The sequence below is a fragment of the Oncorhynchus clarkii genome, chromosome 12, assembly GCF_045791955.1.
Source record: "Oncorhynchus clarkii lewisi isolate Uvic-CL-2024 chromosome 12, UVic_Ocla_1.0, whole genome shotgun sequence".
In the NCBI taxonomy this organism is placed as follows: Eukaryota; Metazoa; Chordata; class Actinopteri; order Salmoniformes; family Salmonidae; genus Oncorhynchus; species Oncorhynchus clarkii.
Window position 1 is genome coordinate 99,417,071 of NC_092158.1, and position 22,780 is coordinate 99,439,850.

At 44.6% G+C, this 22,780-nt stretch overlaps 1 protein-coding gene across 1 annotated transcript; it reads right to left on the reverse strand.

The window, feature by feature from the left end:
• Positions 1-621: 621 nt before the first annotated feature.
• On the reverse strand, positions 622-21,165 carry LOC139421738 (N-alpha-acetyltransferase 60). The gene is made up of 8 exons (XM_071172858.1): positions 20,952-21,165; positions 19,732-19,847; positions 18,101-18,230; positions 14,018-14,114; positions 11,116-11,236; positions 8,401-8,514; positions 1,196-1,360; positions 622-733 (listed from the first exon to the last, which is right to left on the reverse strand). The coding sequence occupies exons 2-7, from the start codon at positions 19,839-19,841 to the stop codon at positions 1,204-1,206; spliced, it is 729 nt and encodes a 242-aa protein (XP_071028959.1). The 5' UTR covers positions 19,842-19,847; positions 20,952-21,165; the 3' UTR covers positions 622-733; positions 1,196-1,203.
• Positions 21,166-22,780: the final 1,615 nt, after the last annotated feature.

The window sequence follows — 22,780 nt, forward strand, 5'->3', positions numbered from 1 at the left end:
ACTGACAGGGTGTATGTATGTGTGTGTGTATATATATATATATATATATATATATATATATATATATATATATATATACAGTATATATGTATTTATATATTAGAGGATATAGGTAATGTACAGTTATAATACATTGTCTCTCTATGAGCTGTAGGACAGGATAGGACAGCTAGGGGGAGATGAGACGCTTCGTGTGTAGCTTGCTGGGAGGCTTGGTTTGGTGGGCTGGGTGGCTTGGTGTGGTGGGCTGGGTGGCTTGGTTTAGTGGGCTGGGTGGCTTGGTTTGGTGGGCTGGGTGGCTTGGTTTGGTGGGCTGGACTGGGCGGCTTGGTTTAGTGGGCTGGGTGGCTTGGTTTGGTGGGCTGGGTGGCTTGGTTTGGTGGGCTGGACTGGGCGGCTTGGTTTAGTGGGCTGGGTGGCTTGGTTTGGTGGGCTGGGCGGCTTGGTTTAGTGGGCTGGGTGGCTTGGTTTGGTGGGCTGGGCGGCTTGGTTTAGTGGGCTGGGTGGCTTGGTTTGGTGGGCTGGGCGGCTTGGTTTAGTGGGCTGGGTGGCTTGGTTTGGTGGGCTGGGTGGCTTGGTTTGGTGGGCTGGACTGGGCGGCTTGGTTTAGTGGGCTGGGTGGCTTGGTTTGTAGGGTCTGGGCTTAGTGGCTGGGTGTCTTGGTTGGTGGGGTCTCAGCCCTCAGTCTTTCCAGGGTTCCGAGTGGTGGTGGGTCAGATGAGGTCAGAGGGTTCTGAAGAACACAGGGGAAAACACAGACCATGAAGAAAAACAGACATGGGGAGAGAAAAGAAGGTGAGAGAGAGGAGAGAGACAGAGATAAACAGAGTGGGGGGAGAGAAACAGAGAGGGGGGAGAGAAACAGAGAGGGGGGAGAGAAACAGAGAGGGGGGAGAGAAACAGAGAGGGGGGAGAGACAGAAACAAAGAGGGGAGAGAGAGACAGAAACAAAGAGGGGAGAGAGAGACAGAGAATGTGTAATGTTTACTGTTAATTTTATTGTTTATTTCACTTTTGTATATTATCTACCTCACTTGCTTTGGCAATGTTAACACGTTTCCCATGCCAATAAAGCCCCTTGAATTTTGTGAGTGAGTGAGTGAGTGAGTGAGTGAGTGAGAGAGTATTGAGTTAAATGAAAGTCAAACAACAACACATAGTGTACACCCCCACCCCCCCTCTCCCTAATACCTACCTGTACTGTCACATGGTCCTGCTGTACTGGATACCAGTCTTGGATGCGATGCCGGACCAGGGGATCAGGCTGCGGAGCAGAGACTGAGCCTGTCTGTAGAGTCTCTGGGGGATCGAGCAGGGACTGAGGCTGGCCAGGGCCGAGCCAATGTGTTGGATGTAGTCAGTGCAAGAGGACCGTCAAGGACTATAGGATTTATGTAGCAAGGTTGGGATCAATTACACAAATTCAATTCCAATTCTATTCCATCAATGTAATATTCTATAACAGTTCTTCAATTTATAATTTAATTCAACTGATCTCCAATTCCAGACTAACTCAAACTCTAAACGAACTAAGAGGGACTAGTCCTGGTAAACTAGATGTCCCCCTCAAACTCTAAACGAACTAAGAGGGACTAGTCCTGGTAAACGTCTAAATGTCCCCCTCAAACTCATAACGAACTAAGAGGGACTAGTCCTGGTAAACGTCTAAATGTCCCACTCAAACTCTAAATGAACTAAGAGGGACTAGTCCTGCTAAACGTCTAAATGTCCCCCTCAAACTCTAAATGAACTAAGAGGGACTAGTCCTGGTAAACGTCTAAATGTCCCCCTCAAACTCATAACGAACTAAGAGGGACTAGTCCTGGTAAACTAGATGTCCCCCTCGAACCCTAAACGAACTAAGAGAGACTAGTCCTGGTAAACGTCTAAATGTCCCCTGAATTCTGAAAACGTTCAGGAATGTGTTTTCACATTAAAACATACAAGCCAAAGCTGTAAAACAGGATCCTAAATATAACCAATCCAACGAGTGAATATCAGAGCTGTTGAAGCTGTTCAATACAAACAGCATGAAATCATTCTGGAAATGCTCAATACTCTACTTCAATCTGTATTGGCTACTGTATTGACTATTATTATTATTATTGTCATTATTATTAACCATGCTGGTCATCTAGGAACGTTTCAACATATTGGCCATGTTCTGTTATAATCTCCACCTGGCACAGCCAGAAGAGGACTGGCCACCCCACATAGCCTGGTTCCTCTCTACCCAGTACAGCCAGAAGAGGACTGGTCACCCCTCAGAGCCTGGTTCCTCTCTACCCAGTACAGCCAGAAGAGGACTGGTCACCCCTCAGAGCCTGGTTCCTCTCTACCCAGTACAGCCGGAAGAGGACTGGCCACCCCTCAGAGCCTGGTTCCTCTCTACCCAGTACAGCCAGAAGAGGACTGGCCACCCCTCATAGCCTGGTTTCTCTCTACCCAGTACAGCCAGAAGAGGACTGGTCACCCCTCAGAGCCTGGTTCCTCTCTACCCAGTACAGCCAGAAGAGGACTGGCCACCCCTCAGAGCCTGGTTCCTCTCTACCCAGTACAGCCAGAAGAGGACTGGCCACCCCTCAGAGCCTGGTTCCTCTCTACCCAGTACAGCCAGAAGAGGACTGGCCACCCCTCATAGCCTGGTTTCTTCCTAGGTTTTGGCCTTACTAGGGAGTTTTTCCTAGCCACCGTGCTTCTACACCTGCATTGCTTGCTGTTTGGGGTTTTAGGCTGGGTTTCTGTACAGCACTTTGAGATATCAGCTGATATTTTTTAAAAAGCCATTATAAATAAACATGATTATTATACTTTATTGAGTTATCCATTTTCTCCAATTGGTTTGGCACATTGTGGAGAACAAAACTTCCTGCTCTAAAAACAATTACAATAATCCACAAAAGAGATTGGGAAACAACTAAAAACACTTTTTATTTTTCAACAAAAAACAATTGTAACATTTACATGTTGTCAATTGCTTCAATGCACCGTTAGAAACAAGCTTCATAGTAGACACTGGTGGACCGTCCTGAGCCGTGGTCATGTGGGCAACACGCCCAGCTTCCCCTCTGGAGACCAGGGTTCGATTCCCGTCTCCACCGATCATGTTGTGTGTCTGTCTAAAGCAAAAACACTAAAAAAAAAAGTAGTAACTCCATTAATTTAGGAGTTAAATTAACACTCAGTGTTGTAAAGACCAGAGTGTAACTCTACTTTCCATTCATTTAAGAGTTAAATGAACACTCAGTGTTGTAAAGACCTGAGTGTAACTCCATTAATTTAGGAGTTAAATGAACACTCAGTGTTGTAGAGACCTGAGTGTAATTCTACTCTCCATTAATTTAGGAGTTAAATGAACACTCAGTGTTGTAGAGACCTGAGTGTAATTCTACTCTCCATTCATTTAGGAGTTAAATGAACACTCAGTGTTGTAAAGACCTGAGTGTAACTCCATTCATTTAGGAGTTAAATGAACACTCAGTGTTGTAAAGACCTGAGTGTAATTCTCCTCTCCATTCATTTAGGAGTTAAATGAACACTCAGTGTTGTAAAGACCTGAGTGTAACTCCATTCATTTAGGAGTTAAATGAACACTCAGTGTTGTAAAGACCTGAGTGTAATTCTCCTCTCCATTCATTTAGGAGTTAAATGAACACTCAGTGTTGTAAAGACCTGAGTGTAACTCCATTCATTTAGGAGTTAAATGAACACTCAGTGTTGTAAAGACCTGAGTGTAATTCTCCTCTCCATTCATTTAGGAGTTAAATGAACACTCAGTGTTGTAAAGACCTGAGTGTAATTCTCCTCTCCATTCATTTAGGAGTTAAATGAACACTCAGTGTTGTAAAGACCTGAGTGTAACTCCATTCATTTAGGAGTTAAATGAACACTCAGTGTTGTAAAGACCTGAGTGTAATTCTCCTCTCCATTCATTTAGGAGTTAAATGAACACTCAGTGTTGTAAAGACCAGAGTGTAATTCTCCTCTCCATTCATTTAGGAGTTAAATGAACACTCAGTGTTGTAAAGACCTGAGTGTAACTCCATTCATTTAGGAGTTAAATGAACACTCAGTGTTGTAAAGACCTGAGTGTAATTCTCCTCTCCATTCATTTAGGAGTTAAATGAACACTCAGTGTTGTAAAGACCTGAGTGTAACTCCATTCATTTAGGAGTTAAATGAACACTCAGTGTTGTAGAGACCTGAGTGTAATTCTACTCTCCATTAATTTAGGAGTTAAATGAACACTCAGTGTTGTAGAGACCTGAGTGTAATTCTACTCTCCATTCATTTAGGAGTTAAATGAACACTCAGTGTTGTAAAGACCTGAGTGTAACTCCATTCATTTAGGAGTTAAATGAACACTCAGTGTTGTAAAGACCAGAGTGTAATTCTACTCTCCATTCATTTAGGAGTTAAATGAACACTCAGTGTTGTAAAGACCAGAGTGTAATTCGACTCTCCATTCATTTAGGAGTTAAATGAACACTCAGTGTCATAAAGACCTGAGTGTAACTCCATTCATTTAGGAGTTAAATGAACACTCAGTGTTGTAGAGACCTGAGTGTAATTCCACTCTCCATTCATTTAGGAGTTAAATGAACACTCAGTGTTGTAAAGACCAGAGTGTTGGTGTTAATAACCAGAAGTGATTGTGTCATTTTCACTCTGTGTAGAGTAGAATTCTCAAAACCACGCCCGTCATTATCATATTTCCCAGCATGCTTTATTGCAGGTGGATTTCTTTTTTGAATAGTTTGTTTAAATACCTGTGTTTTTGTAATTGATCTTATGCTGGCAAGCCGAGAAGAAAACCCAGGGGATAAACATGAAGGAGAAGAAACAGTTGGTCAATGAACATTCAACTGTTGTTTTGATCATTCAGAATGTCAACACCAGACTGAGTCAACTACATGTCAACACCAGACCGAGTCAACTACATGTCAACACCAGACTGAGGCAACTACATGTCAACACCAGACTGAGGTAACTACATGTCAACACCAGACTGAGTCAACTACATGTCAACACCAGACTGAGACAACTACATGTCAACACCAGACTGAGGCAACTACATGTCAACACCAGACTGAGCCAACTACATGTCAACACCAGACTGAGCCAACTACATGTCAACACCAGACTGAGCCAACTACATGTCAACACCAGACTGAGTCAGCTACATGTCAACACCAGACTGAGCCAACTACATGTCAACACCAGACTGAGTCAGCTACATGTCAACACCAGACTGAGAAAACTACATGTCAACACCAGACTGAATCAACTACATGTCAACACCAGACTGAGCCAACTACATGTCAACACCAGACTGAGACAACTACATGTCAACACCAGACTGAGACAACTACATGTCAACACCAGACTGAGTCAACTACATGTCAACACCAGACTGAGTCAACTACATGTCAACACCAGACTGAGTCAACTACATGTCAACACCAGACTGAGACAACTACATGTCAACACCAGACTGAGTCAACTACATGTCAACACCAGACTGAGACAACTACATGTCAACACCAGACTGAGTCAACTACATGTCAACACCAGACTGAGACAACTACATGTCAACACCAGACTGAGACAACTACATGTCAACAGAAGACTGAGTCAACTACATGTCAACACCAGACTGAGTCAACTACATGTCAACACCAGACTGAGACAACTACATGTCAACACCAGACTGAGACAACTACATGTCAACACCAGACTGAGTCAACTACATGTCAACACCAGACTGAGCCAACTACATGTCAACACCAGACTGAGTCAACTACATGTCAACACCAGACTGAGACAACTACATGTCAACACCAGACTGAGTCAACTACATGTCAACACCAGACTGAGACAACTACATGTCAACACCAGACTGAGAAAACTACATGTCAACACCAGACTGAGACAACTACATGTCAACACCAGACTGAGTCAACTACATGTCAACACCAGACTGAGACAACTACATGTCAACACCAGACTGAGACAACTACATGTCAACACCAGACTGAGACAACTACATGTCAACACCAGACTGAGGCAACTGCATGTCAACACCAGACTGAGGCAACTACATGTCAACACCAGACTGAGGCAACTACATGTCAACACCAGACTGAGGCAACTACATGTCAACCCCAGACTGAGCCAACTACATGTCAACACCAGACTGAGCCAACTACATGTCAACACCAGACTGAGCCAACTACATGTCAACACCAGACTGAGACAACTACATGTCAGCACCAGACTGAGTCAACTACATGTCAGCACCAGACTGAGTCAACTACATGTCAACACCAGACTGAGTCAACTACATGTCAACACCAGACAGAGACAACTACATGTCAACACCAGACTGAGTCAACTACATGTCAACACCAGACTGAGTCAACTATATATCTATTATTTACTTAAAAATTGCACTGTCGGTTGGTTAGGGCCTGTAAGTAAGCATTTCACAGTAAGGTCAACACTGGTTGGTTAGGGCCTGTCAGTAAGCATTTCACAGTAAGGTCAACACCGGTTGGTTAGGGCTACACTGGTTGGTTAGGGCCTGTCAGTAAGCATTTCACAGTAAGGTCAACACCGGTTGTATTCGGCGCACGTGACAAATAAACGTTGATTTTATGATATGTAATGCATTGATATAACGGGTTACATTTTAAGGATAATATATTAAATTAGGCACTGACTGTGTGAAGGCTGCAGAATGGATAAGAACTGAATGCAACAACCATGTCACTAGAAAACACAGCCACGGATGGCTCTTGTTCAATTCCAATTCAATTCCAAGAATGGCTCTTGTTCAATTCCAATTCAATTCCAAGAATGGCTCTTGTTCAATTCCAATTCAATTCCAAGAATGGCTCTTGTTCAATTCCAATTCAATTCCAAGAATGGCTCTTGTTCAATTCCAATTCAATTCCAAGAATGACTCTTGTTCAATTCCAATTCAATTCCAAGAATGACTCTTGTTCAATTCCAATTCAATTCCAAGAATGACTCTTGTTCAATTCCAATTCAATTCCAAGAATGACTCTTGTTCAATTCCAATTCAATTCCAAGAATGACTCTTGTTCAATTCCAATTCAATTCCAAGAATGGCTCTTGTTCAATTCCAATTCAATTCCAAGAATGACTCTTGTTCAATTCCAATTCAATTCCAAGAATGGCTCTTGTTCAATTCCAATTCAATTCCAAGAATGACTCTTGTTCAATTCCAATTCAATTCCAAGAATGGCTATTGTTCAATTCCAATTCAATTCCAAGAATGACTCTTGTTCAATTCCAATTCAATTCCAAGAATGGCTCTTGTTCAATTCCAATTCAATTCCAAGAATGGCTCTTGTTCAATTCCAATTCAATTCCAAGAATGGCTCTTGTTCAATTCCAATTCAATTCCAAGAATGGCTCTTGTTCAATTCCAATTCAATTCCAAGAATGGCTCTTGTTCAATTCCAATTCAATTCCAAGAATGGCTCTTGTTCAATTCCAATTCAATTCCAAGAATGGCTCTTGTTCAATTCCAATTCAATTCCAAGAATGGCTCTTGTTCAATTCCAATTCAATTCCAAGAATGGCTCTTGTTCAATTCCAATTCAATTCCAAGAATGGCTCTTGTTCAATTCCAATTCAATTCCAAGAATGGCTATTGTTCAATTCCAATTCAATTCCAAGAATGGCTCTTGTTCAATTCCAATTCAATTCCAAGAATGGCTCTTGTTCAATTCCAATTCAATTCCAAGAATGGCTATTGTTCAATTCCAATTCCAATTCCAAGAATGATTTTCTTTTATAATTAGACTTTTAAAGAGAGCTGCAATTCCAATTCAATTCTCCACTTCAGGTTGAATTCCAATTCAAATCTCCACTTCCAGCTTGAATTCAAATTAAATTCTCCACTTCCTGCTGCAATTCCAATTAAATTCTCCACTTCCTGCTTGAATTCCAATTCAATTCTCCACTTCCTGCTTGAATTCCAATTCAATTCTCCACTTCCTGCTTGAATTCCAATTCTCCACTTCCTGCTTGAATTCCAGAATTGTGCCCAGGGGAAGTCTACATACACAGTCTTCACGTGTTGCCGTCTTCCATTTCTAAATAGGGATTACATTTGGATGATTTTACCACTGATCGACACAACCTACGCCACATTTAAAAAGTGAAATAAATATATAAATATAAATTACAAATAAAAACAAAGAACTATTGACTGCCAAAGGTCCCCACCCCCCCTTGCTGTGACACATCTAAGTTAGATCAGGAGCTCCACATGGACACACTGAGACTCCTACCCCCCCCCCCCCCCCCCGTACCCCCCAAACCAACAATCAACATCACACACACTTGTCCCCCAGTAGTAAAGGATATAAGAGCGTCCAGGGCGGATGCCCTCCGTTGATGTACAGTACGTAGGTGAACCCATCTTTCAGCACCCCTCGTATGGAGTAGTAGTAAGGTAGGTAGTGATGCTGCGTGAAGTCTCTGTTGGGATTCATTTCTTTTACATTATCATTTTACAACACATATACAACCAGTAGCTACAGTGGGGCAAAAAAGTATTTAGTCAGCCACCAATTGTGCAAGTTCTCCCACTTAAAAAGATGAGAGAGGCCTGTAATTTTCATCATAGGTACACTTCAACTATGACAGACAAAATGAGAAATAAAAATCCAGAAAATCACATTGTAGGATTTTTAATGAATTTATTAGCAAATTATGGTGGAAATAAGTATTTGGTCACCTACAAACAAGCAAGATTTCTGGCTCTCACAGACCTGTAACTTCTTCTTTAAGAGGCTCCTCTGTCCTCCACTCGTTACCTGTATTAATGGCACCTGTTTGAACTTGTTATCAGTATAAAAGACACCTGTCCACAACCTCAAACAGTCACACTCCAAACCCCACTATGGCCAAGACCAAAGAGCTGTCAAAGGACACCAGAAACAAAATTGTAGACCTGCACCAGGCAAGGAAGACTGAATCTGCAATAGGTAAGCAGCTTGGTTTGAAGAAATCAACTGTGGGAGCAATTATTAGGAAATGGAAGACATACAAGACCACTGATAATCTCCCTCGATCTGGGGCTCCACGCAAGATCTCACCCTGTGGGGTCAAAATGATCACAAGAACGGTGAGCAAAAATCCCAGAACCACACAGGGGGACCTAGTGAATGACCTGCAGAGAGCTGGGACCAAAGTAACAAAGCCTACCATCAGTAACACACTACGCCGCCAGGGACTCCTGGCAGTGCCAGACGTGTTCCCCTGCTTAAGCCAGTACATGTCCAGGCCCGTCTGAAGTTTGCTAGAGAGCATTTGGATGATCCAGAAGAAGATTGGGAGAATGTCATATGGTCAGATGAAACCAAAATATAACTTTTTGGTAAAAACTCAACTCATTGTGTTTGGAGGACAAAGAATGCTGAGTTGCATTCAAAGAACACCATACCTACTGTGAAGCATGGAGGTGGAAACCTCATGCTTTGGGGCTGTTTTTCTGCAAAGGGACCAGGACGACTGATCCGTGTAAAGGAAATAATGAATGGGGCCATGTATCGTGAGATTTTGCATGAAAACCTCCTTCCATCAGCAAGGGCATTGAAGATGAAACGTGGCTGGGTCTTTCAGCATGACAATGATCCCAAACACACCGCCCGGGCAACGAAGGAATGGCTTCGTAAGAAGCATTTCAAGGTCCTGGAGTGGCCTAGCCAGTCTCCAGATCTCAACCCCATAGAAAATCTTTGGAGGGAGTTGAAAGTCTGTGCTGCCCAGCAACAGCCCCAAAACATCACTGCTCTAGAGGAGATCTGCATGGAGGAATGGGCCAAAATACCAGCAACAGTGTGTGAAAACCTTGTGAAGACTTACAGAAAACGTTTGACCCCTGTCATTGCCAAGAAAGGGTAAATAACAAAGTATTGAGATAAACTTTTGTTATTGACCAAAAACTTATTTTCCACCATAATTTGCAAATAAATTCATTACAAAATCCTACAATGTGATTTGTTTTCTCATTTTGTCTGTCATAGTTGAAGTGTACTTATGATGAAACTTACAGACCTCTCTCATATTTTTAAGTGGGAGAACTTGCACAATTGGTGGCTGACTAAATACTTTTTTGCCCCACTGTATATCTAAAAACACATATTCACCCAGTAGCTATATCTAAAAACACATATTCACCCAGTAGCTATATCTAGGGTCTTCAAATGGAAAATGACCCCAAGCATACTTCCAAAGTTGTGGAAAAATGGCTTAAGGACAACAAAGTCAAGGTATTGTAGTGGCCATCACAAAGCCCTGACCTCAATCCTATAGAACATTTGTGGGCAGAACTGAAAAAACGTGCGTGAGCAAGGAGGCCTACAAACCTGACTCAGTTACACCAGCTCTGTCAGGAGGAATGGGCCAAAATTCACCCAACTTATTGTGGGAAGCTTGTGGAAGGCTACCCAAAACATTTGACTCAAGTTAAACAATTTAAAGGCAATGCTACCAAATACTAATTGAGTGTATGTAAACTTCTGACCCAGTGGGAATGTGATGAAAGAAATAAAAGCTTAAATAAATCATTCTCTCTACTTTTATTCTGACATTTCACATTCTTAAAATAAAGTGGTGATCCTAACTGACCTAAGACAGGGAATTTTTACTAGGATTATATGTCAGGAATTGTGAAAAACTGAGTTTAAATGTATTTGCCTAAGGTGTACGTAAACTTCTGACTTCAACTGTATGTGAACTTCTGACCCACTGGAATTGTAATAGAGTGAATTATAAGTGAAATGATCTGTCTGTAAACTCTTGTTGGAAAAATTACTTGTGTCGTGCACAATGTAGATGTCCTAACCAACTTGCCTAAACTATAATTTGTTAACAAGACATTTGTGGAGTAGTTGAAAAACTAGTTTTAATGACTCCAACCTACCTGTTGTGGTAGAAGTGTATAGTAGGTCTCTACCTACCTGTTGTGGTAGAAGTGTATAGCAGGTCTCTACCTACCTGTTGTGGTAGAAGTGTATAGCAGGTCTCTACCTACCTACCTGTTGTGGTAGAAGTGTATAGCAGGTCTCTACCTACCTGTTGTGGTAGAAGTGTATAGCCGTGGTGTTGGTTGTCAGCACGTGGAGGTAGATGGCCTTGCAGTGGTCCTGGGCCGTGGTGGAGATGTGTTCCTTCAGACTGTCCAGCAGCAAGGAGCCTGGGAGGGGGAGAAGAAGAGAGTAGCAGGACAGTGAGCAACTGAGTGAGTGACTGTGAGTGAGTGACTGAGTGAGTGAGTGAGTGAGTGAGTGAGTGAGTGAGTGAGTGAGTGAGTGACTGACTGAGTGAGTGAGTGACTGAGTGAGTGAGTGACTGAGTGAGTGACTGAGTGAGTGACTGAGTGTGTGACTGAGTGAGTGACTGACTGAGTGAGTGAGTGACTGACTGAGTGAGTGACTGACTGAGTGAGTGACTGACTGACTGAGTGACTGACTGACTGAGTGACTGAGTGAGTGACTGAGTGAGTGACTGAGTGAGTGACTGAGTGAGTGACTGAGTGACTGAGTGAGTGACTGAGTGAGTGACTGAGTGAGTGACTGAGTGAGTGACTGAGTGAGTGACTGAGTGAGTGAGTGACTGTGAGTGTACCTAGGGTTGTGGCGGTCACAAAAACTGTCAGCCGATAATTGTCATGCAAATAACTGCCGGTGACACAGCCTACAAGCCAAGTCAAATAACTGCCGGTGACACAGCCTACAAGCCAAGTCAAATAACTGTCGGTCTCACGGTGAGTGACAGGATAATTAACATAAACACATTTAGCATCTCCTGGCTCCCACACACAGCCTACAAGCCAAGACAAATAACTGTGGGTCTCACGGTGAGTGAGAGTATAATTAACATCAACACATTTAGCATCTCCTGGCTCCCACACACAGCCTACAAGCCATTTTAAAAAGTCAAATAAATCCATGTAATATAGCCTACACCTTCACAATAAATGAACTATTTATTTTAGACAGGTCTAAAGAAGTATGATATGAAGAAAATGTAGTCTATTTCAGGAGAACAGAATAGCGTACTCTGAGTTGTCCTTATTGTTAGGCCCTGATCTGGCTCTGCCATATGGCTGTGGGCGACACTAGTTCACTCAGCAGACAAGACATGCTTAGAATTCCCAATATCTTATATTATTTTCAAATAGGAAGAACACAATTGAACAAAGCTGAATAAAATATCAATATTTTCTCCAAACGATTTGAAGGAAGTGTGCACATATCGGCTATTCTGTGTTGAGCAGTTAAAGAAACAGGAATTCCAATATGCTTCATTTGGTGCGGCAGGGTAGCCTAGTGGTTAGAGCGTTGTACTAGTAACCGGGAAGGTTGCAAGTTCAAATCCCCGAGCTGACAAGGTACAAATCTGTCGTTCTGCCCCTGAACAGGCAGTTAACCCACTGTTTCTAGGCTGTCATTGAAAATAAGAATTTGTTCTTAACTAGTTAAATAAAATAAATAAATACATTTAGAGTTATTAATGTAACTTTAGTTGTTCTACTAACGTTGGGCTATATGTTTAGATGTTTAATACATTGTAAAGCTGCATGACGAGACTAATGATGATTTGAAAAAGGTTTGCTTTAAAAGGCATTGAGCTCTGCTAAGTTTGTTTGCGCAGGCTGTACACACTCCAATAGTCTCTCATTCACAATTTGACAAGCACTTGATAATGCCTCGTATTTCACAGCTGCATCCCCTTTGCGGCCATAACGCACCCTAAGAAAATATATCTGTGCCTTTTGTGGCCCGGAGTGCTGTGTTGTGACCTTCTCCCTGAGTGTGCTGCGCAATCCGAAGCATCTCTCACTCACATGGCTCTCCGTCACGAGATCAAGGTCTTTCTCACAGGCTACAAGTGAAGACAGACACATCGGGGAAGCAACTGCGAGCGTCCTTATCCAATTCCGAGGTGCATATTGAAGATATTGGAAGAACTCTCCACATTCACTTTATCATTCAACTAGATGAGTAGGTCTGACAAACAGCAAAAGCACTAGCCTATAGAAAGCTGATGGGATCCTCATCTTTTTATTAGAGGCCATCACTCAGTTTTTTTCTCCAGCAATTGCATAGCCTATAGAAATGATACGCAACATGGGCTCTTGGGCACTCATGAAGTGTTGGATTATATTTTTCTAATACATTTGCATTGATGTCAGAGTGATTAGAGGGACAATAGAGTGCTGAAGTACCAGGCAGTTAGCAAGTTTGGTAGACTACGATTTTTTATTTATTTTACCTTTATTTAACTAGGCAAGTCAGTTTAAGAACAAATTCTTATTTTCAATGACGGCCTAGGAACAGTGGGTTAACTGCCTTGTTCAGGGGCAGAACGACAGATTTGTACCTTGTCAGCTCGGGGATTTGAACTTGCAACCTTCCGGGTTACTAGTCCAACGCTCTAACCACTAGGCTACCCTGCCGCCTCTACACTCTAACCACTAGGCTACCCTGCCGCCTCTACACTCTAACCACTAGGCTACCCTGCCGCCTCTACACTCTAACCACTAGGCTACCCTGCCGCCTCTACACTCTAACCACTAGGCTACCCTGCCGCCCCATCAGCAGCATCCGAGCTTGGCGAAGCCTAATTACCGTGACTACACGGCCATGTGGAATTTGACTGCCTTCATGACTCGTCAGAGTGGCAGTAAAACGGTCACTGCAACAGATTTGTACCTTGTCAGCTCGGGGATTTGAACTTGCAACCTTCCGGGTTACTAGTCCAACGCCCTAACCACTAGACCTTCATGACTCGTGACTCGTCAGAGTGGCAGTAAAACGGTCACTGCAACAGCTTTGTACCTTGTCAGCTCGGGGATTTGAACTTGCAACCTTCCGGGTTACTAGTCCAACGCTCTAACCACTAGACCTTCATGACTCGTGACTCGTCAGAGTGGCAGTAAAACGGTCACTGCAACAGCCCTAAGTGTACCTACCTATTCCATGTTTCCTGAACTCCTTCACCACCCCCAGACTCAGGATGTAAGCCACCTGGGTGTCCACGGGAAATCTAGAGGCTAGGATGTCTCCATCCTGCAGAGAGGAGAGGTTATACACAGCTATTAGTACTTATAAACACTGACTAACACCAGGAAATCTAGAGGCTAGGAGGTCTCCATCCTGCAGAGAGGAGAGGTTATACACAGCTATTAGTACTTATAAACACTGACTAACACCAGGAAATCTAGAGGCTAGGAGGTCTCCATCCTGCAGAGAGGAGAGGTTATACACAGCTATTAGTACTTATAAACACTGACTAACACCAGTAAATCTAGAGGCTAGGAGGTCTCCATCCTGCAGAGAGGAGAGGTTATACACAGCTATTAGTACTTATAAACACTGACTAACACCAGGAAATCTAGAGGCTAGGAGGTCTCCATCCTGCAGAGAGGAGAGGTTATACACAGCTATTAGTACTTATAAACACTGACTAACACCAGTAAATCTAGAGGCTAGGAGGTCTCCATCCTGCAGAGAGGAGAGGTTATACACAGCTATTAGTACTTATAAACACTGACTAACACCAGGAAATCTAGAGGCTAGGATGTCTCCATCCTGCAGATGTATATCGAGCAACACAACCCCCTCCACCTCTCTCCATTACTCTTCAATACCCCTCCTCCCCCCTCCTCCTCCTCTCCACCTCATGCCCCCCCTCCTCCCTCCTCCTCCTCTCCACCTCATGCCCCCCCTCCTCCATTACCACCCTACTTTTCTCCTCCACCCTTCCATCCCCACCCCCCTCCTCCTCCTCTCCACCCTCCTCACCCCCACCCTCCTTCTCTCCCCTCGTCCCCTCCACTCACTCTCGCCCCCCCCCCACCTCCCACTCCTCTCCCCCTACGGCTGCTTCAGGTCTAATTAGTAGGAGACTATAAACAGAATGTAGAATGTCAGTGTGTTCCATTTCAGACTGTTCCCAAGGAATGTGAGTGACAGGGATGTGGAACTAACGGCACTACTGGAAACACAACTACTATTATCAGTGTTGGGCTCAAACCCATTTACATTACAGATCGTAATACAACTTCAGATTCCAAATGATCCTCATACAAAACTATTGGAATGGATGTGTTCCTCCTGAATGAACTGACATTTAAAAAGGATTGACCCCAACCCTGACTTTAATGTGACCCCACTAACAACGGTCTGTCAATACATTCAGCTTCCAACATGTTCAATATGGGGTACATTCACAGTCTATAACGGACATCTCTCCTGAAAACATGTTCAATATGGGGTACATTCACAGTCTATAACGGACATTTCTTCCAGCATGTTCAATATGGAGTACATTCACAGTCTATAACGGACATCTCTCCTGAAAACATGTTCAATCGTCCTGTCAGTCAGTCAGGACCATCTCTACCCCAGCACCCGTACCTCTCTGTGTACTGTCAGTCAGTCAGGAACATCTCTACACCAGCACCTCTCTGTGTACTGTCAGTCAGTCAGTCAGTCAGGACCATCTCTACCCCAGCACCCGTACCTCTCTGTGTACTGTCAGTCAGTCAGGACCATCTCTACCCCAGCACCCGTACCTCTCTGTGTACTGTCAGTCAGTCAGGACCATCTCTACCCCAGCACCCGTACCTCTCTGTGTACTGTCAGTCAGTCAGGACCATCTCTACCCCAGCACCCGTACCTCTCTGTGTACTGTCAGTCAGGACCATCTCTACCCCAGCACCAGTACCTCTCTGTGTACTGTCAGTCAGTCAGTGAGGACCATCTCTACCCCAGCACCCGTACCTCTCTGTGTACTGTCAGTCAGTCAGTGAGGACCATCTCTACCCCAGCACCCGTACCTCTCTGTGTACTGTCAGTCAGTCAGTGAGGACCATCTCTACCCCAGCACCCGTACCTCTCTGTGTACTGTCAGTCAGTCAGTGAGGACCATCTCTACCCCAGCACCCGTACCTCTCTGTGTACTGTCAGTCAGTCAGGACCACCTCTATCCCAGCACCAGTACCTCTCTGTGTACTGTCAGTCAGTCAGTGAGGACCATCTCTACCCCAGCACCCGTACCTCTCTGTGTACTGTCAGTCAGGACCATCTCTACCCCAGCACCCGTACCTCTCTGTGTACTGTCAGTCAGGACCATCTCTACCCCAGCACCCGTACCTCTCTGTGTACTGTCAGTCAGGACCATCTCTACCCCAGCACCCGTACCTCTCTGTGTACTGTCAGTCAGGACCATCTCTACCCCAGCACCCGTACCTCTCTGTGTACTGTCAGTCAGGACCATCTCTACCCCAGCACCCGTACCTCTCTGTGTACTGTCAGTCAGTCAGGACCATCTCTACCCCAGCACCAGTACCTCTCTGTGTACTGTCAGTCAGGACCATCTCTACCCCAGCACCCGTACCTCTCTGTGTACTGTCAGTCAGGACCATCTCTACCCCAGCACCCGTACCTCTCTGTGTACTGTCAGTCAGGACCATCTCTACCCCAGCACCCGTACCTCTCTGTGTACTGTCAGTCAGGACCATCTCTACCCCAGCACCCGTACCTCTCTGAGTACTGTCAGTCAGTCAGGAACATCTCTACACCAGCACCTCTCTGTGTACTGTCAGTCAGTCAGTCAGTCAGGACCATCTCTACCCCAGCACCCGTACCTCTCTGTGTACTGTCAGTCAGGACCATCTCTACCCCAGCACCAGTACCTCTCTGTGTACTGTCAGTCAGGACCATCTCTACCCCAGCACCCGTATCTCTCTGTGTACTGTCAGTCAGGACCATCTCTACCCCAGCACCCGTATCTCTCTGTGTACTGTCAGTCAGGACCATCTCTACCCCAGCACCAGTACCTCTCTGTGTACTGTCAGTCAGTCAGGACCATCTCTACCCAGCATCCATACCTCTCTGTGTACTGTCAGTCAGGACCATCTCTACCCCAGCACCAGTACCTCTCTGTGTACTGTCAGTCAGTCAGGACCATCTCTACCCAGCATCCATACCTCTCTGTGTACTGTCAGTCAGTCAGGACCATCTCAACCCCAGCACCAGTACCTCTCTGTGTACTGTCAGTCAGGACCATCTCTACCCCACCACCCGTACCTCTCTGTGTACTGTCAGGCAGTCAGGACCATCTCTACCCCAGCACCCGTACCTCTCTGTGTACTGTCAGTCAGGACCATCTCTACCCCAGCACCTGTACCTCTCTGTGTACAGTCAGTCAGTCAGTCAGGACCATCTCTACCCCAGCACCCGTACCTCTCTGTGTACTGTCAGTCAGGACCATCTCTACCCCAGCACCAGTACCTCTCTGTGTACTGTCAGTCAGTCAGGACGATCTCTACCCCAGCATCCATACCACTTTGTGTACTGTCAGTCAGTCAGGACCATCTCTACCCCAGCACCAGTACCTCTCTGTGTACTGTCAGTCAGTCAGGACCATCTCTACCCCAGCACCTGTACCTCTATGTGTACTGTCAGTCAGTCAGGACCATCTCTACCCCAGCACCCGTACCTCTCTGTGTACTGTCAGTCAGGACCATCTCTACCCCAGCACCTGTACCTCTCTGTGTACAGTCAGTCAGTCAGTCAGGACCATCTCTACCCCAGCACCCGTACCTCTCTGTGTACTGTCAGTCAGGACCATCTCTACCCCAGCACCAGTACCTCTATGTGTACTGTCAGTCAGTCAGGACCATCTCTACCCCAGCATCCATACCACTCTGTGTACCGTCCGTCAGTCAGGACCATCTCTACCCCAGCACCAGTACCTCTCTGTGTACTGTCAGTCAGTCAGGACCATCTTTACCCCAGCACCTGTACCTCTATGTGTACTGTCAGTCAGTCAGGACCATCTCTACACCAGCACCTGTACCTCTCTGTGTACAGTCAGTCAGGACCATCTCTACCCCAGCACCCGTACCTCTCTGTGTACTGTCAGTCAGTACCATCTCTACCCCAGCACCCGTACCTCTCTGTGTACTGTCAGTCAGGACCATCTCTACCCCAGCACCTCTCTGTGTACTGTCAGTCAGTCAGGACCATCTCTACCCCAGCACCAGTACCTCTCTGTGTACTTTGGTCCGGCCCTTGATCTCAGCTACGATCATTCCCACGATGCCTCCCTTGAAGATGGCGGCGAGGGAGAAGAACTTCTTGTTGGATGTGATGTCATTATACCATGAGTCTGGGTACCTGTTGGGGGACAGGTGAGGCTCAGAGGTTAGATTCCTGCTGTGGTCACTCATATGGAAAATGCATGTCTAAGTCACTTGGGATAAAAGCGAATCGCTAAATGGCTTATAGGCCTAATATGCCTTAAGGTAGGTACAGGTGGTAAATAGAATGAGTAGACTTCAGCCGTTTACAGGTGAGGACAGGTGAGAGAAGGTGATGTAGACTTCAGCTGTATTAAGGTGACAGGGGACAGGTGAGAACAGGTGATGTAGACTTCAGCTGTATTAAGGTGACAGGGGACAGGTGAGAACAGGTGATGTAGACTTCAGCTGTATTAAGGTGACAGGGGACAGGTGAGAACAGGTGATGTAGACTTCAGCTGTATTAAGGTGACAGGGGACAGGTGATGTAGACTTCAGCTGTATTAAGGTGACAGGGGACAGGTGATGTAGACTTCAGCTGTTTTGAAGTGACAGGGGACAGGTGAGGACAGGTGATGTAGACTTCAGCTGTATTAAGGTGACAGGGGACAGGTGAGAACAGGTGATGTAGACTTCAGCTGTTTTGAAGTGACAGGGGACAGGTGAGAACAGGTGATGTAGACTTCAGCTGTATTAAGGTGACAGGGGACAGGTGAGAACAGGTGATGTAGACTTCAGCCGTTTACAGGTGACAGGGGACAGGTGAGAACAGGTGATGTAGACTTCAGCCGTTTACAGGTGACAGGGGACAGGTGAGGACAGGTGATGTAGACTTCAGCTGTATTAAGGTGACAGGGTACAGGTGAGAACAGGTGATGTAGACTTCAGCTGTATTAAGGTGACAGGGGACAGGTGATGTAGACTTCAGCTGTATTAAGGTGACAGGGTACAGGTGAGAACAGGTGATGTAGACTTCAGCTGTATTAAGGTGACAGGGGACAGGTGTGGTAGACTTCAGCTGTATTAAGGTGACAGGGGACAGGTGAGGACAGGTGATGTAGTCTTCAGCTGTATTAAGGTGACAGGGTACAGGTGATGTAGACTTCAGCTGTTTTAAGGTGACAGGTGAGGACAGGTGATGTAGACTTCAGCTGTATTAAGGTGACAGGGTACAGGTGATGTAGACTTCAGCTGTATTAAGGTGACAGGGGACAGGTGAGGACAGGTGATGTAGACTTCAGCTGTATTAAGGTGACAAGGGACAGGTGATGTAGACTACAGCTGTATTTAGGTGACAGGGGACAGGTGAGGACAGGTGATGTAGAGTTCAACTGTATTAAGGTGACAGGGGACAGGTGACGACAGGTGACAGGTGAGGACAGGGGACAGGTGAGGACAGTGGAGGACAGGTGACAGGTGAGGACAGGTGCCCTGGGTTGTGTTCAGTGGGGCTCAACAAAGCAAAGCATTTTGAAACGGCAAGTGAAAATCTGTTCTTATTAGACAAGTTAAAGTACCACTACAGTTTCACTCAGCTCTCTCTCTAGTGAACACAATACGATCCTGTGTTGCTATTGGCCGCGTGGCGCAGTACTCACTCGATGGGGAACCAATCACCGCACAGCAGCTTGACGCTGCCTATGTCATCGTGGCAGAGGAGGCGGAGCTGGACTTCGCTGAGCGCAGTGGGGGACACCACGTCGGTCATTCACACCTAGAAAACGACCCATCAATCACAGATCACACAACACCAATCACACTGATCAATCTTCTATAACATTGTCTGCCATATTTTGTTTATATATTTATACACAACTTTTAAAATGGTTAGTCAGCTGGTTAATGAATTGCCAGGTCAACTGTCCATGGTCCTGGATATGAGTGTTCATCCCAAATGGCACCCTAATACCTTTATAATTCACTACTTTGACCTGTGCTCTATGGGCCTGGATATGAGTGTTCATCCCAAATGGCACCCTAATACCTTTATAATTCACTACTTCGACCTGTGCTCTATGGGTTCTGGTCAACAGTAGTGCACTATAAAGGGAATAGGGTGCCATTTGGGAGGCACAGGTGGATGGAGAGGGACAGGGAATGATAGCTAGGACAGGGAAACAAACTTCTGAAACCTCTCTACTCTGCCCCTGGTGGCAGTAGCAACTGTCGTCGGTGAGAACAAAAACAGAGCTTTAAAGTTAAATGCCAAAACAACCTAATCAGCAGCCCTAGTAAGGTGCTATGTTATCAAGCTAGCTAACACTGCTAGCAAACTGACATCTCTGTTGTTCGGTTGACATTCCACAGTAAATTCAGCTAAACAAGATGCATTATTAGCCAATTCCTTCCCCCTTTAGCTAGCGTTGGATATGTAGACTTGACTGGTTGTCAAAACAAGAGAGTTAGCTAACCTGGCTAGTTAGCTAGCTGTCTAGTTCTGAGGGGGTTCGCTAGCTGTCTAGTTCTGAGGGGGTTCGCTAGCTGTCTAGTTCTGAGGGGGTTAGCTAGCTGTCTGGTTCTGAGGGGGTTCGCTAGCTGTCTAGTTCTGAGGGGGTTAGCTAGCTGTCTAGGTCTGAGGGGGTTAGCTAGCTGTCTAGGTCTGAGGGGGTTAGCTAGCTGTCTGGTTCTGAGGGGGTTCGCTAGCTGTCTAGTTCTGAGGGGGTTCGCTAGCTGACGTAGCGACCTACTTAGCTACGATTCTAGGCAAAATAAGTAAAGGAAATATAAGTATAACTGGACACCACTTCGCTAACTATGTCAGCTCAAAAGTGAGTAGAGGATAATGGCTACAATTAGCTGGGTAGCTAGCTGACCTTACCTTGTTTATGCGCTCGAACAAGAGGAAAGTGTGGGGTGAAATCCCTTGGGTGTCGTTTAAAGTGTTTTCTACAGTGGAAACACCATGATAAAACCCAAATTTGCTCTCTATTCAGAAAACCACTGACACTGGTCTCCCACCAATACATTAGCTGGCTAGTCAGCGTTTGCTAATTTGACAACTAGCCGAGTTGGCTTCTTCCTGTGTATGTCACATTCCGGAAGTCATTCAGCTTTGTGTGCGGAAATGTAGTTTCTCTGGGATATGGTTTTGTAGTTTAATTTCCCCAAGATGATTGTAACAAACATACTATACATTCAGACATAGGCAGTATTTCTGTTACATGTATTTTAAATACGTATTTAATTACTCTTGAGTATGTTTTTTTTTTTACACTGTCCCGAACTACAATGTATTTTGTAACAAGATACATACAGAAGATACTTTAATTTATATTTACAAAATACTTTTCTATAAAAAATATATATATATACATATATGTTGATTTATTTTTTTTTATTTTTTTATAGCGGTTCACAATTTTGTCAACCCCTTTCACACTGCAATGGTATCAGAAGTCTGATGGTACTATGGTGTGATATGAGTGTCTGCTAAATGACAAAAATGTAAATGAACACTGGGTATTATTCTAATGAGCTCCGCACCCAAAACAAGGCCAATAATAATACCCAGTGTGCTTTGCAGTTGATCATTTTTAAATGTACATTTCGGCCAGTGCATTTAACCAAGGTAGAATAACAACCCCATATCACAGTCATAGCAACTAAACTGTTTTTTTTTATACCATTACTGAGAATGCTGTTGGAGTGAAGTGTCACGACTTCTACCGAAGTCGGTCCCTCTCCTTGTGCGGGACGGTGTTTGCAGTCGACGTCACCAGTCGATCCACCTTTCATTTTCCATTTGGTTTGTCTTGTTTTCCCACAAACCTGGTTTTACATTGCCCTCATTACATGTCATGTCACACCCCTTTTGATCAGGGTCCTTACAGGACACCATACAGAGCCTTCAGGAAGTAATCACACCCCTTTTGATCAGGGTCCTTACAGGACACCATACAGAGCTTTCAGGAAGTAATCACACCCCTTTTGATCCGGGTCCTTACAGGACACCATGCAGAGCCTTCAGGAAGTAATCCGGAAGTAATCAGGAAGTAATCAGGAAGTAATCACACCCCTTTTGATCCGGGTCCTTACAGGACACCATACAGAGCCTTCAGGAAGTAATCAGGAAGTAATCAGGAAGTAATCAGGAAGTAATGAGGAAGTAATCACACCCCTTGACTTATTGCAACATTTTATTGTGTTACAGCCTGAATTCAAAATGGATTAAATGGAGATTTTGTGTCACTGTCCTAAACACAATACTCTACAATGTTGAGTTTTAAAAAAAGTTTGTTTTTTTAGAAATGTTAACAAATGTATTTCAAATGAAAAGCTGATATGTCTTTCTTAAGTCAATAATTATTCAACCCCGTTGTTATGGAAACGCTTAAATAAGTTCAGGAGTAAACGTTTGCTCGAGTCACATAATAAGTTTCATGGACTCACTGTGTGCAAATATAGTGTTTAACATGATTTTTTTGAATGATTACCTCATCTCTGTAACCCCCCCCACACACATACTATTATATCTGTACGGTCCCTCAGTCGAGCAGTACATTTCAAACACAGATTTGTGACTGAAAAGCAGGAAGTCTGTACAGAATAAAAAATATTCCAAAAACATACATCCTGTTTGTAAACAAGGCCCTAAAGTAATACTGCAACACATGTGGCAAAGCAGTTAACGTGTTGTCCTGAATACAA

Coding starts and splice junctions, on each gene's coding strand:
- LOC139421738 (XM_071172858.1), bottom strand. CDS start 19,841: ATGACCGACGTGGTGTCCCCCACTGCGCTCAGCGAAGTCCAGCTCCGC. Junction 8,515..11,115: donor ATACACTTCTACCACAACAG/GTAGGTAGAGAC, acceptor GAATCCCAACAG/AGACTTCACGCAGCATCACT. Junction 1,361..8,400: donor CATCCGCCCTGGACGCTCTT/ATATCCTTTACT, acceptor GTCCTCTTGCAC/TGACTACATCCAACACATTG.